Source organism: Harmonia axyridis, chromosome 4 (genome assembly GCF_914767665.1).
Source record: "Harmonia axyridis chromosome 4, icHarAxyr1.1, whole genome shotgun sequence".
Lineage (NCBI taxonomy): Eukaryota > Metazoa > Arthropoda > Insecta > Coleoptera > Coccinellidae > Harmonia > Harmonia axyridis.
In genome coordinates this window covers 38816176-38832463 of record NC_059504.1, presented here as the reverse complement: position 1 = coordinate 38832463, position 16288 = coordinate 38816176, and the positions used below count along the sequence as shown (strand labels likewise).

General features: G+C 33.8%; 1 protein-coding gene across 11 annotated transcripts in view; it reads left to right on the top strand.

The window, feature by feature from the left end:
- The window catches only part of LOC123679072 (dipeptidyl peptidase 4), a 362978-nt gene that overhangs the window by 323565 nt on the left and 23125 nt on the right, over positions 1 to 16288 (top strand). For 9 of the 11 annotated variants that reach the window (XM_045616439.1, XM_045616441.1, XM_045616438.1 and 6 more), the window contains 2 exons: positions 4756 to 4961; positions 10965 to 13312. In XM_045616439.1, coding sequence (XP_045472395.1) covers positions 4756 to 4961; positions 10965 to 11096 — 338 coding nt within the window. In that variant the 3' untranslated portion in view covers positions 11097 to 13312. Of the gene's footprint in view, positions 1 to 4755; positions 4962 to 10964; positions 16211 to 16288 lie in introns of those variants that run through there. The other 2 variants (XM_045616436.1, XM_045616435.1) reach the window with 2 other exon arrangements.

The following is a 16288-nucleotide window of genomic DNA, read 5'->3' as shown; positions in this document are numbered from 1 at the left end:
TCATAAGAGAATTGAAAGTTTCGCTGAAAAATAGTTCTTCTCCCATGGAAAAAATCCAAATCTTGACTAATTTAGCTCAGAAATATGGATTATAAAAACAAAAAGAAAAATATCAACATTATATCGTGGAATACCAATGGCATCAGAAACAAAATTAATGAATTAGAAATATTTACGAACGAAAACAAATTTGATATAGTATGTATTCAAGAATCAAAATTAGGTACCACTAAACCTCCCAAACTTCGAAATTACTATTATTACAATAAACCGAAACCGAAATCAAATGGAGGTCTTCTAATTTATTATAAAAAGCATCTAACCCCAATAGAAATAGTAACGCGTACCGTAAATTTAGAAAGCCAGGCAATTAAAATCGAGGATTTTACAATAGTGAATATTTACAATGATCATAAATCCCCATTATGTACAAACGAACTGACAACCCTAATGGCGCTAGGTCATAAAACCCTCATTACAGGCGACTTCAATAGCCGGAATACCCTATGGAATTGCCGGACAACCAATAAAAATGGAAAGTTGCTTCAAAATTTTCTAAGAAATTCAAACTATATTCTGAACTATCCTCATAATTCATATACTTTCTATCCAACAAGAAACGCAAATCCTTCAACAATAGATCTGATGCTCACAAAGAACCTATCGATAAGGGAACCTTTTGCGATCAACGACCTTGATTCAGATCATCTACCTGTATTTTCGGTAATCTCAAAATCCATTGCTTTCAAGACCATTTACAAACAAAACCATACTTACTCAACTGACTGGAAAAAATTTAAAGATAGGTGCAACCATTATATTAAGGTGAATCATCAAATCAATTCCACACCTGAAATTGATGAAGCTGTTGAAAATATCACAACATCCATTCAAAAGTGCTTTAATTCCTCAACTAAGAAATCGCCCGAAAGAAGCAATTATCCAGAACTTCCCACTGATATAAGGGAACTCATTCGTAATAGAAATAGAATCCGTAAACGCCTTCAATGTAATTTCGACAATAACCTTCATCAAAAATACAAGGAAGCTGTCGACTTGATAAGATCGTCATTATCTACTTTAAAAACAAAAAGATGGGAAGATTTTACTCGTAATTTAAACAATTCAAGCGATATGTGGAAGATGGTCAAATCATTGAAACACAGAGATAGTCCTCGTAAAATTCCACCCCTTCAAAGCCACCAAGGTCTCTTATTCAATGACAAGGACAAAGCAGATCATATAGCCAAGTCATACGCGGAAACCCACGACTCCACGAAATCTCTTTCAAATACAGAAACGGTCAATTTAGTAGATCAAACAATAAAAACTTTTCTGGAACTTCCATTAGTCATATCAGGTGAAAATTTGACGTCCCCTGCGGAAATTAGAAAAATCATAAAATCCTTCAAAAACAGAAAAGCACCCGGCGAAGACCGTATCAGCAATAAAACTCTGAAAAATCTACCACGAAAAGCGATTGTTCAACTAACGAATATTTTCAATAGTTGTCTCCGGCTGAATTATTTCCCAACCATGTGGAAAAATGCAATAGTTCTTCCTTTTCCTAAAGCTTCAAAAGACCCAAAATTTGCGAATAATTATCGACCTATTAGCTTACTACCAACAGTATCAAAAATCTTTGAAAAAATAACCCTAGTTCGCCTAAGAAAATACATGGAGGAGAAAAATTTGATTATAGATGAACAATATGGCTTTCGTGAAAAACATAGCACTATTCTGCAACTTGCTAATCTCACAGATAAAATTGCCAAAAACTTCAATATTAACAGAATTTCAGCTATGATTAGTTTAGATATACAAAAAGCATTTGATACGGTCTGGCATATGGGCCTCATTTACAAATTAATTAAAAATAATATTCCATCATTCCTGATCAAAATTATTATATCATATCTAGAAAACAGGACATTTCAAGTCAAAGTAGGAAACGTATTATCCGAAAAAACCCCGATTACAGCAGGAGTTCCGCAGGGGGGATTATTATCACCCGATCTATTCAAAATTTTTATAAATGACATTCCCAAATATAAAAATACAAAAATTTATCTTTTCGCGGATGACACGGCTATAACTTCTGAGTCCTGGTCCAAACCGCAATCAACCAAATATCTTCAAGAGCACCTCACCATTTTGGAGGAATATTACCACAGATGGAAAATCAAAATCAATGCATCCAAAACCAACTTAATTTACTTCACTCATAAAAGACGTTTATCAAACAACAAATTATTGTTATTTTATAACCAGCCTATAGAAGAGAAAAATTATTTGAAATATTTAGGGGTCACTCTTGATAAAAAATTGAATTTCAATCAACATATTCATGAAATAATTAGGAAAACTAACTCGCAACTCAGTAGCGTCTTCCCATTGATTTGTAGAGATAGTAAACTTAGTATTAAATCCAAACTTAAAATATACAAACAGGGTATAAGACCAATGATTCTATATGCGAGCCCGGTCTGGAGTAAAACTTCAAAAACAAATTATGACAAACTACAACGTATTCAGAACAAATACTTAAGGATTATACTCAATAAGCCTGAAGAAACCAAATCTAGCGATCTCCAAAAAGACTCTCAAATAGACTCATTAGATAATGTTATCAAAAACGAAACTCGATCATTTTTCGGAATCAAAATAACAAAACTGAAAAAGACATCGCACCTCAATAATTATTCAATTCCAGTTAGGAAAATTAAACACAAACTAATTCAACACTTGATGATGTGAATCCAACCCCCTTCCCGATCCCTTCCTAAACCACCTTCTTCTTGTTAACCCAACTGAGCGACAGTTGTTTTTCTTCAAGCACTCGACATGCCTCAGTAAAAATTTACACTCTCTTTTATAAAACCTATGTAATCCATTATCCAAATTTCAATACTAGGTAAAACTTTGAGTTAGGTACTAGTCTGCAACTCATACTTTAAGAAGCATGTAAACATTGTATATATCCCCTTGTATATAACTCTGTAACATATTTTATAGAAATTTATATTAAACTGCTGTACAGCAGTTGTTTTTCTTCTTCAAATAGCAACCTACATCATGTAGCATTTTGTGTCTTGTATTATATCTGTTCTATATTTTATTTTTACTTTTTTATTTTATAACCGTTTAACTAGGAGTAGGCAGATAGAAGGAAGGCCTAGTTAGAAAACCATTAATTTCCCCGCTAACTAGGAGTAGGCAGATTGAGACCTAGTTAGCGCATGTCCCGTTATAGTTATCCCGAGGTTAATCAGGAGTAGGCAGATTGAGGCCTCATTAAACCCCACCATCGACCAAGTCGTCACGCTGTCCCAAAAGTTTTATTAAGTTCAAAATTTTATCTTACATGGAAGTCAATATGTGTACTCTATGTGTAGTGAAAAAAAGAATAGAATTGAGAAGTCTAATAATGATATCCTAATGAAATCATAATCAAACTTCCTATTGAAATTGATATAATGTTCTCTATGTGTGGTGAAAAAGGGAATGGAATATAGAGATATAAAAGAGACCTCGCATGAAACGACCCAATGTGGTTATTAAAAAGACATTTATTGACTCAAAAACTTCCATAAAAGTGACAACAAATGGATGTTTTTTTGGGGATATTTTTTCATGTCTCAATTTGAACAACACAACGACTTGAAATGCGTACATGATGTCGCGGACATTTCGCTGCAAATGCGAGCGGGAGGCAATGTTTTTAATACATCGCATGCGAGCTTTTAGTTGCAAAGTTACTTCCATGGTACTTCACAGTTACCTCCCAGTGTTTGCTGGGTCCCGTATAACACTGCTTCTTATTTGGTCCCGCAGTGTTACTGCCTTTATTGTCCTTAGGATTTTCATCTCCGTATTTCTGGTTTTGGAAGTTTCAGCACGGGTTTCTGCTGCGTATGTTAATATTGGCCTCACAGCCGTTTTGTATATACGGACTTTACTTTCTGCTATTATATGTTTGTTTTTCCATATTATTTCTCTTAAGCATCCAGATATTCGGGATGCTTTATTCGTCTGAGTCTGCACTTCTTGATACAAGTTCTTGCAGCTGGATATTTCTACTCCTAATTATGTACATTGAATAGTTTGTTTGATGGGTTTGTCATTGACGGCCAATTTGCATCGGATATGTTCCCGAGAGATGACCATCGATTTCGTTTTCTCCAATGAAATAATCATATTGAATTTATCGGGTGTTGTTTGAAATCGATATAGCAAACGTTGTAGGTCATCTTCGTTTTCAGCCATTAAAATAGCATCATCCGCATAGCATAAGATCTTCAATGCTCTTGGCCCCATTCTATATCCTCTACTGGTTTGGTTGACACTAGTTATAATCTCATTCATGATCAATTTGAATAATAGTGGGCTTAGGCTTTCGCCCTGGCGAATTCCTGTCAGTATGGGTATGTCTTCGGTTAAGCCGTGTTGAGTTTTGACCCTTGTTTTGTTATTCTTGTTGAGTTGTTCAATAACTTTTATGTGTTTAGGATCTATTTTTCCGTTCTTCAGAATTTTCAAGACATCTGGTAGGCGCACTCGAAAGACTCTTGAACGTGAACCCGGAGAACTTCTACCAAAAGCGTACTGAAAAACGAGAAATATTCATAATTTTTAGAATAACCATATAATGTATTCACCATCTGAGGGGCATATACTTTCAAATGGGTGAAAGAATCAAATATGGTCTTGACACTTTTTCTATCTACACACCTCTAATTTCAACAATTTTTTCAGATTCTGCTTTCACGGAACGTATCCTTGGTCTTCCAACCGACAACTATAAGGGATACGTGGAGGCTGACGCTACTCAACGAGCGAAAAACATTCCTAGAAAATCGTTCTTCCTAATCCACGGATTGGCTGACCTCACGACGCCATATCAACATGGCGTCCAGCTAGCTCGGGCGCTTACAGATGCTGGAATTCTCTTTCGGTATCAGGTAAGACGATTGTTATTCTTCCTATGCGATCTTCATATACTCAGTGGACTGCTACACCCGGTAGGAATAATTTCTTCAACAATTTTTTGACAATTTGGTAGTCCAGAAACTAAACCATAATATCTGCATAAAATTCAATTCATCCGAAGAAGAAATAATAATCATGTACTAAGTATCTAGTCTCTTTTTTACTTCTCTAGCCAACTAAGTATGAAATATTTCGAATTCATAATGAGCTCTGCATTGAGCTGAGGCTTTAGTTACTCTATACTCCTGCCCTGGGATAACCATTTAGGTATTTAAGTCACAATGCGCTGCAATGGGCGATCGAGCATAGTGTTTACCTACGACCTAGGACTCAGTGGCAGCGATTCAAGGTTTTCTGAATTCTATCAACGATTATGAGGTTTTTTTGAACATTTTCGAACCACAAATAATATTAAGACAAACGAACTTCTGAAATATAGTGGACCAATCCTAACACATCAACTAACCAGCTCGGTCCGAAAGATCATTTCTGAACACAAAATTCCAGATGAGTGGCGCAGAAGTATAACTATTCATATGTTCAAAAAGGATGATAAAATACTTTCAATCAACTATAAAAGGTTTAATCTCCTGAACACTAAATTGAAACTGTCCAGCAGGATCATAACGAACGAAATTAACGCCTTGATTATACTCTCAGATGAACAGGAGGGGTACAGATGTGGTATTTTTTCTTAGGCAGATAAGAAAAGAAATCGATCGAATATAACAAACTATCTTATTTATGCTTTATAGATCTAGAAAAATCATTTGATCGAGTTCAACTCAAGGACATCATATGAGACAGGTCCCCACTCCCTGATCAAAACCATCGAAGACATATATGAGGCGAACCAAACTCACGTCAGAGTTAACAATGAACTTATCGAGCCGATTACTTTGGGTAAAGGTATAATACAAGGGGACTCCCTAAGTCTACTTCTTTTTAACATTGTCATGGACCAAAATATAATAAAAGTGCTTGAACTAAGAGGATACCAAATGAGTAATACAGAAATCACGATCTTATGGTACGCAGATGAAAATGAAGACGATCTACAAAGGCTCTCACAAATTTTCAGTCGAGCAGCCAAATCACACAATATGGTTATATCAGCATCTAAAACCAAATGCTTGACAACATGAGAAATACCGTCACGTTACAAGCTGGCTATTGACCATAAAATTATCGAACAAGTGATCGAGTTTAAATATCTAGGAGTAGGATCTGGGGATGTCGAAACTGAGATACTAAAACAGACCAACAAATCCACTAGAATAACAGCAATAACAGCTCAATTTGGCGTAAAAAGCATGTCCGAACTAAAACAAAGTAAAGAAATTTATACGGCAACAATAAGATCGATAATAACCTACACTGCTGAAATACGACAAAGCCTAGAAGAATACATGTCCGAACTAAAACAAAGTAAAGAAATTTATAAGGCAACAATGAGATCGATAATAACCTACACTGCTGAAATACGACAAAGCCTAGAAGAATACTGGAAACAACAAAATGCGGGTGCTTAGAAGAATTGCTGGGAAGACATTGCTGGATAGGGAGCGAAGCAAGATAATCAGGAGAGCATGTAAAGGGTGTTTTTTCTAGAGCTATAGAACTTTGAATTGCAATAAAACAACTATGGATCAATCAATTGACATGAATTTTATTTATCCGCAAGATAATCTTGTGGCATTACATTTCAAATATGATTTTTGGCATATGACCGCCACGGCTGGCTTGGATGTAGTCCAATCTAGACGTCCAATTTTCGATGACTTTTTCCAACATTTGTGGCCGTATATCGGAAATAACACAGCGAATGTTCTCTTCCAAATGGTCAAGGATTTGTGGCTTATCCGCATAGACCAATGACTTAACATTGTCCCACAGAAAGTAGTCTAGCGATGTCAAATCACAAGATCTTAGAGGCCAATTCACAGGTCCAAAACGTGAAATTAGGTGGTCACCAAACGTGTCTTTCAATAAATCGATTGTGGCATGAGTTGTGTGACATGTTGCGCCCTCTTGTTGGAACGACAGCTCCTGGACATCATGGTTGTTTAATTCAGGAATGAAAAAGTTAGTAATCATGGCTCTATACCGATCAGCATTGACTGTAACGTTCTGGCCATCATCGTTTTTGAAGAAGTACGGACCAATGATTCCACCAGCTCATAAAGCACAACAAACAGTCAGTTTTTCTGGATGTAACGGTGTTTCAACATACACTTGAGGATTAGCTTCACTCCAAATGCGGCAGTTTTGTTTGTTGACGTAGCCATTCAACCAGTGTTCTTCATTGCTAAACAAAATTCCCTTATGAAAATCAGGAACAACGACAATCTCATTTTGGACCCATTCGACGAATCTACGCCTTACTTTATGATCGTTTGGCTTCAATTCTTGCACGAGTTGGATTTTGTAAGCACGCAAACCAAGATCCTTCCGCATAATCTTCCATAAAGTGGATGGACACAGATCCAATTCCTGTGCTCGATGGCGGATAGACTAATTCGGGTCTTCCTCAATGCTACGCTGTACAGCAGCAATAGCTTCTTCTGTACGCACCGTACGGCGTCTCTGGGGATGCGAGTTATCAATGAGAGTAAACGTGGTGCTAAAACGTTCCATGGTTAATCGAATTAACTGCTCTGATGGACGATTTTGTCGAAGATAAAATGGACGTAGTGCGCACAGAACCATTATTTTCGAAATAAAATTGCACTATTTGCAAGCGTTGTTCAGGCGTGAGTCTATTCATAATGAATTTCCAAACCAAACTGAGATAAAATCACTTGACAGCTGTTAAATCGGTCGCCATCTTGAACAGTAATGCCAACTTAAAGTTATATACCTCGAAAAAAAAACACCCTTTAGTATAGAGAATATAAACGATTGGATTCTGAAAAGAAAGGTCAAATGGAACAGGCACACCAACCGAATGAACGATAAGCGAATAGTGAAAATCGCCTTAAGTCGTCTTCAGGATGCAGGATTATTGGACGATTGAGGAAAATATAGAGCGACAAACTAAGACCTGACTAGGCAAGAAGGCGAAGAATGAACAGGCAACTTGCCTAGATTAGAGAATGAAGAATAAGGCAATATTATGAAGAAAACCCATTAGGCAGTTCACGAATATTGCAGACACCGGAGAACATTAAGGGATCTCAAATTTCATCCATACAATACTATAAATGTGCAGGAGTCAAAAAAAACTAACTACCTCCTAACAGTTGGATTCTGAAACCATTTTTTGGCGAGAAAACTCTTATTCACGATAATGCTCCAATTTTCTTGAGCAATGAAGGCCATCTGCCCAAATGGGGCAGCTAACCATTAAAAATACAGACACTGGACAAGAAAAAAATTGTTGCTCTCTTCTATTTTGAAGAGTAGTGGTAATATTCAACTCGAATCAATATGTCTCTCACAACTCCAAATGTTTTCCTTGCAATAGGACATATGGCTCCGAAAGCAAGATAGAATCACTGCTATCAGATCAATAGATTCTATGAACTTGCTGCAGAACTTGTTTCCAGGTTCCAGTGATCTCAAGATATGGAGATTTTTCTTGGTTCTCAAGGTATCCCGAACTTAGCATTTAGAATTTATTTGTGAGGACTTTTGAAGAAGGAAGTTTTCCAAAGTTTTTCAGATTTTTTGAAACCGGCGATTTGTTAAGAAATGGAACTTATGACCGAATAGACACTGTAGCAAGTGTGACAGAGTTTCCTGGAGAGAAACGAAAAAAACGTCACCTTTCTTGCCTTCTTTTGCAAATTGAGTGAATGTCATATCACAACCGTGTTAGATGAATGAATAATGTGATGGATCGGAAAGGTGAGGTATTTGTGAATAATGAAATGAAAAATTATAATTAAAAATATTTATTACTTCAACAACATAATAATCTCAATAACCATGATTGAACTTAATAGTTATTTATGCAACAAGTGCAAAAAGTGAATGTTTATTGCACTCGACGTGAAATTGTCCGACGAGGCCGTTAGGCCGAGTTGGACAACACGTCGAGTGCAATAAACAATTTTTGCACGAGTTGCATACAACATTTTTTCTACGTTCATACAAAAAGCAAAAAATGATTTAATGAGGTGCGGCACTAGGTGTAGGAAAATGAAAAGCGCAACTTGAATAATTCATTATTAATATCGGATCAGTTTTGATTAAGGATTTATTCTCGGGAAGGCATTGTTGGTTTATCTCTGGCTGCTAACATTAATACAAAATAATATAAAATATGTAACTGTTTAAAACGTATTGCCAATCTCGCATCATATCTGATAAATATGTAGTGGGTTTGAACGTTTATGTTTGTCATGATGACAGCACGTTGAAGTAGAATGAGAGATGAGTGCAATAAAAACTTTATTGCACTAGTGCAATAAAGAACTTTTTTTTCCACTAAATATAGTTCAATAAAGTTTTGCTTTTTGCACGAATGTAGAAAAAATTTATTTTTACCATCAATGTTGAAAGTGAATGAACAATTGGTTACAGCACGTTGAAGTAGAATGACAGATGAGTGCAATAAAAACTTTATTACACTAGTGCAATAAAGAACTTTTTTTTCCATTAAATATAGTTCAATGAAGTTTTGCTTTTTGCATGAATGTAGAAAAAGTAAATTATAAAATATACGGATTCATGAAACAATAACTCGTACATAGGGATGGTGAACTGATTTTATAATTTAAATTGTGGGTTTTTATATTTTGCAAGGAATAAAAATAAAATTGTCAACTATGTCAGAAACCAAAGGTTATAATGAAATTGAAGAGATTAACTGAGTAGATTGATTTGAGTTGTCTAGACAAATGAAGTTTATGTATGAATCCAGGGTTCACTTAACTTAAACTTACATATCGACCGGGTGTAACAAGTTATCGTATACAAACAATATCTGGCTTATTTGACAAGATAATAAAAAACATGAAAAAATTACTTTGTTTAACATGAAAGTACCTTCCCAATGATTTTTGAAAAAGGGTGGTACATTTGACAGCCCTGTGGTACCTACCCCCTACTTCTCATTTAAAAATGGCACCACCTGTATATTGTCAGTGAAAATTGCATATCATTCTATTTGGAATACAACGATCGCACATACTTGGTATTTTATTATTATTAACAAGAATGTAAGAACGTTTTTATATATCTTTGGAAAGGTACTTTGATGTTATTCAAAGCAATTTTTTTTATTATCTTGTCAAATATTTGATTTTTTCTGATGTATTTTTTTGGAATTGTAATATTTTTTATTCTCTTCAATAAAGGCATTATCCCCGACTTTTGCCTATACGCGTAGGATTTCTCCTCGCCGTCGGCTTCTCGCTCCTCGCTAAGAGGAACATTCACTCAATCCCAGATATTTAAAATATCAGAAGGGCAGAGCTCGGTCGTGTCCGGTCCTTGTGGTCCCCCTGGTTCTCGTCGAACTTCTGGTCCTCTTACACGCGATCCTTGGACCTGTCCTTCGCTTCCTAGGAATTTTCTCACCGTCCTTGCAGTACCTAAGAGAACAGCTTATTATTATTATTATTATTAAATAAGCTAGATATTGCCTGTATACGTTAACTTGGGGGTATATGCATGATGATTGATGAGACTATTCTGTATAAAGTGTGATGAACTTAGCGTGATGAGATAAAGCATAGGCATATATTACGAGGTGTGTACGGACATTACAACAGACAGGTTTTTGGATATTTTGATATTTTTGTCTTTTTTTTTTTTAATTTAACGGTCACTTTTTGTATTTGTAATAGATGTACTATATTTGCTACTCATTGTGAACAAAGATGCAAGACTAGCGTAAAAGCATGTTTCGAAAATAGGTAGACGAAATATCAAGTTGAAGAAATTATTTCATCTGGATCACTTTCATTTAAAAAAATATCTAATTAAAGCAAATGATCAATATTACATTGTTAAAAAAAACTTTCCAGAGCTATGCTGATGAGGGCCACGAACTGCGTGGCGTGTTGGAACACGTCTATCGTTCAATGCAAGAATTTTTTGAAGAGTGCCTTAGTTTAGACTCAGATGAAAGTAGCAAAGATAGAGAAGCAGATACCTGAAGGTTGGCCAATCGGCTGTTGTTTTACCACCGATTCATGGCCTTTTTAAGACTGCAAACCTAGAGCGAAACCTGCTTCGTAGTGTCGTTTGAAAAACTGAAGAAAGCGACCCCTCAACCGAGCTTCCACTCGGTTAAAAACAGGGAAGTGAAATCAATTTTTGAGTAGCAGAGGCGAAGAATAAATGAAGTACGAAATTTTATTAAATAGTGAATGGTTATTATGAAATTGTGTTTGACTGATGTTTGTTTTTATCCAGGAATTTTTCCTTTTGTTTGAGGTGGATCTGATATCAATGCTTTTCATCGAAATTGAAGACAGCTCAAAAACACCAGTTTCTTATTGCGAATACAGGGTGGTTTATCAGCTCATCGAAGAACAAGGTGTTGAAGTTTTATTTTTATTTGATGACCTCCACAAACGAGGAAATAGTAATAAAATAGGTGGCGTCCCCTAAAAAAACAAAACTACTTAATTAAACGTCAGAATCATTTCCTTGGCATTATTGTGAAAAATTTTACGTAGATATGATAGAGGAATCGATTATTTGACTAAAAAATGTGCTAGAAGTACTCTCAAAAGGTTATGAATCTCAATAAAAGAAAGAAATGTGTAGGTAGCGCCCCCTACGAATGAGGGCAATAATAACATCAGGTTCGAATTCGACACCTCAAAAAACCTCTTAATACCAATTTTCCGAAAGTTATTAAAAAAACGAAAATAACAACAAAACTTCAACTTGAAATGGGACATATGTTCCCTTAATGTATTTTGTTAAAATGACATGATCATTCATATGGCATAAGTTTATCGGTGATCTGATAAATCATCGTGTATACTCTTCTCATTCAAAATATCATCATTTAAATTAGTTTAAACTAAATTGATAAACATTTTTTGAGGAGCAAATTTCATTGAGTTCTTCAAATCTTTAGTATTTAAGTACTATCCATTTATTCAAATTCACATACACATCCGCCAAATCATTCTCGGAACATAGGATTGACAATACGTTTGTAGAATATAAGAAGTCTAAACAGACTGGTATATCCACTGATCAAATTTTTTTTAACATAATTTTAGCGACTAGAACTGAGCATTGCCACAATATCTTTTTCTTACATAGAACTTGCCTTGCTCCATTGGTAAAGAAAGAAAAACAATCAAAAAGGAATCTTTCATTCATCAAATTATTTTTACGTTGGTAGGCAATCAGATCGTAATTCTGCAAACTCATTGTAAATTCTATGTTACTAATCCGCTTTTTAGACATAGATAATATCTAAAAACATATTTTAGCCATTTGTAAATAATAATCAAAATTCAAACTTCAATTTGAGAATGATAAGCATTGATTCCTTCATAATTCTCAATAAATCAATCTAAGATGAGGTTTGTCTATCCAAGAAACTTCAAACTGGTGTCGATATACATAGTTATGTCATCAATAAGAGACTCAAGTATTATTATCTTGCAAAGATTCCCTAATTCTTGGCATTATAAAATCAGGTTTAACTAAAATTATTTGTTAAATCAATTTTTTATTGATATAATAATTACAAATTGTTGAAGAAATTGAACAGAATTTCAATATTTTATGAATATTATAATGAAGCTATCGTTAGAAATCGTTAAAAATCAAACTAGTATAAGTAACTCATTATGTATAAAATCATCTTGATGTTTCAATGTTTGTTGTTGATTATTTTTGAAATTTTCTTTTTCTTTTTCCCTTCAATCTCTTGAAAGCAGACAACGCGTATTACAGACCTCTACAAAATTTACACGTAATTCAAAATGTTATAGATAGTAATTATAATTTAATATTGTGTGAGTTATAATTTCTCTCAGACAGAAAACTTAATATTCTTGATTTTATGAGCACTTTCTACAAAAGCTCATGGACATGACTGAGATTTTATGTAACAAAATAATAATACATCTACTCATTTTGTAGGTCTGTAATTAAAAGATTAATGACTGCACATGTTTATTATATTTTGTAAAAATTAATATATAGGTAGTAGAACAGAACATGTCAATTACTAATGTTGTCATTTTGAAAGATCTCTTGAATTTTAAGCTTCTTCTATATTTAAAGTGTCTGAAAATGGTTGTGATGAAATGTTTTAATAATCGATGTTGGCATTTCTCATTGTACCTTCATTTTTTTTTAACGAGAAATTTCAATGCATTATATTCCTAGTGGCAATAATGTAAGTACATAATGACTGCTGTGTCCATTTTTCGCTTTTGATATACACCAAAAAACTCAGATAATAATAACAATCAATACCTAAATTCAATGAACATCAAAATCAGAATAACATTATACAATTATCGGCAATAAAGTTGAATACTCATACACTGAGATCATTATCTACATTAAAACTTAAAAACTTGTCAAATCTTAAATTGATGTATTTACAATATTGACTTCTAGCTATTTGTTTTAAAGTTGTAATACAGGGTATTTCAATGGTACTTTTCAGAATTTTCTTGATTTTCGTTGATTTTTTATTTGCGTAGACTACATTTCATATTATTTAGCAGTAAGAAATTATTCATCATGGGCAATGCTTACCATTGAAATTTTTTAGCTTGTTTAAAATTGTTGAATTTTTTTAAACATGCCAACCGCGAAAGAGAACTGTATAATTTGATTGGATGGTATTATTATAGAATTAGATTATTGCCTTGTGCTTTTTCAATGGCCGAATGACAATCCTTAGAGTTAAAAGTTCAATCATTTTCGATAAGCCTTTCATTAAAATTTTTTAAAAGATAAAAGATATTGAATGCATGTATTCTAGGCTCTTAAAATTATGTAGAACATTTTTTGGATCGAAGTTCTCAATGAAACAGGACTTTCATCTTTCCGTAAGACTTCTTTTTGGTGTAATAGTTACAGAAATTGACATATTAAGAGAACATGCATAGATTAAGCTATAAATTATGGGTTTCACACTAAAAGTAGGATGGAATTTCACGTTTTTTCTGTTTATTTCAAAGTTTATCATTTACATTTAATAAACGCTGAGAAATGTGTCTAACAAATAACCATTTGTTAGGCAATAAATTCATTGGCCCCAAAGGAATTTCTGGAATCTTGGACAACCCTTGTATAATCAAAACATTCTGGCTTCCTCCAAGTGACTTTGGATATACTATACAAGTTTCGTCAGCATTCTTAATATTGATTGGAATGAACTTGTAGTTCCATCATGATGCCAAGCTGGTTCTAAAAAAGTGTTATTTTTCTTTGTTAAAGGCAGAAACTCTATTGAATCTAATTGCTTCAGCTTTGCGTACAGAAACTGAAGGGTTGTGTCTCATGAAGCCTTATATTCAAACCAATTCTGCTGTTCTGCTGCTTTGATCAACATTGTTTTTTATAATGTTAAGCTCAGCAAGTTAACTTGTGCAACAATTTCATTTTTTTGCTGTGGGGTGAAAATGAGCCTACGACTTGGGTTGCTCCTATTTTCATTTCTCATTCGATCTCTCAAAGTGTTGATTGGGATGTTATATTGTTTTGCAGCTTGTCTTTTCGATATCCCTTCATCAATTATCGTGTTAGCATATTGAAAGTCTTCTTCACTGCAAACCGCTTTATCTGTTGTCCTTTGGCGATTTCTGAGCATGTCTATAAGAAAAAAGTCACTAAGTGGTATAGCCCCAAACGGTCATTTTGAATTTCATCTGAAATCTGAAAGACACAATTTTTGAAATTTGATTAAGTCATCACAAAGAAGAATGGCTGAGCATTCCGAATTCTGTTATTCCACTAGACCATGAGTATTCTCTGGAATACGTTACACCCTAATCATTGAGGGGAACTTATGCCGTAGAAGTAGTCTTGAAGAATATTTTTAACTAGGAATGTAAAAAAGATTTATCGAGGATGATTCAGATACGTATTCAGAAATGCCTATTAAAAATGTTTAATTGCAAAACTCTGCCGTCAAACTAATGTATTGAGTATCCTCGTAGCACCATACACTTGAGAACTTTAGTTTTTCAGTTATGAATTTTTAAAAATTTGATTTTTTCAATTATTATTTTTTTGAATAAAAAATTCATGGATGGTAATGATTGCATTCAGATAGCAGTTATAGTTACCTACTAACCAACGTTGATACCTACTTCAATGTAAATGTGCAATCCAACTTCAGAAGAATAATAATGATCTTCTGATTACGTTGACGCCAAAATGAAAATATTTTCTCAAATATATATAAATACATAATGAATTAAATTTTTCTGTTGCATTCATATTTTTTTCCATTTAATTAAAAATAGGTTAATCATATTTAATAGAAACATTAATTTGTTGAAAAAATGCGAAATCTAAATTTATATACACTGTTTCCATCGAATAGCACCTGCAAGAAATAATAAGTCCTATTTCATCGAGATCGAAACATCCTATATGTATTTTCATCAAGCTTCTTCTGAATTTCATTCTTTATAGATAACATTTTAACGTTCAAGCAGTTATCTATGAAAAATTATCTAAGGCTTTTGCTACAATAATATTCTGGTAATTATAGTGAAAATTCAAACTATAAATCATGTAGGTATATTCGGAAAAGCCAGCTTGATGAAGACGGTTCGAGCTCATAATATCATATCATGGTGACCTAAACCTAGTTGACGAGATCGTAAGCAATCAGATTTTCATAAATCAATTCTGCAGACACAGATTGAATTGAATAATTATCAATCAATATACCATCACGTTTTTATTATATAAAAAACACATTCCCTTGCAATTTTGTAAGTCCATATATGTTTTGAAAGGTAGATAATATGTATTTCATTTTAATTTTCATACTTTTCCAGAACCACTAGAGTTCACATTCCTAAACAAAAGTTGATATTTCAATTCATTCTTAAATAAGTGAATACATTTTTTCGTAATGTTGCCTGAAATAATTGTTGTACACCGTGTTTGTAAAATAATGTGCAGAACACCAATTACCATTAAAGTATCTTAATAACTGTTCCGTTAGATCATGTTAGATAATGGAATGTTGAATGTTCCGTTTTTGTATTATAAGTTATAAGAGAACAATGAAGAAATGTTTGCAATGAATAAATCGTTAAGAAAATTCAGTGTATTTTATCTTATCCACATTTATAGGTTGACTGACATAAAACAATGGAATTCAAACACATATGTAGTAACT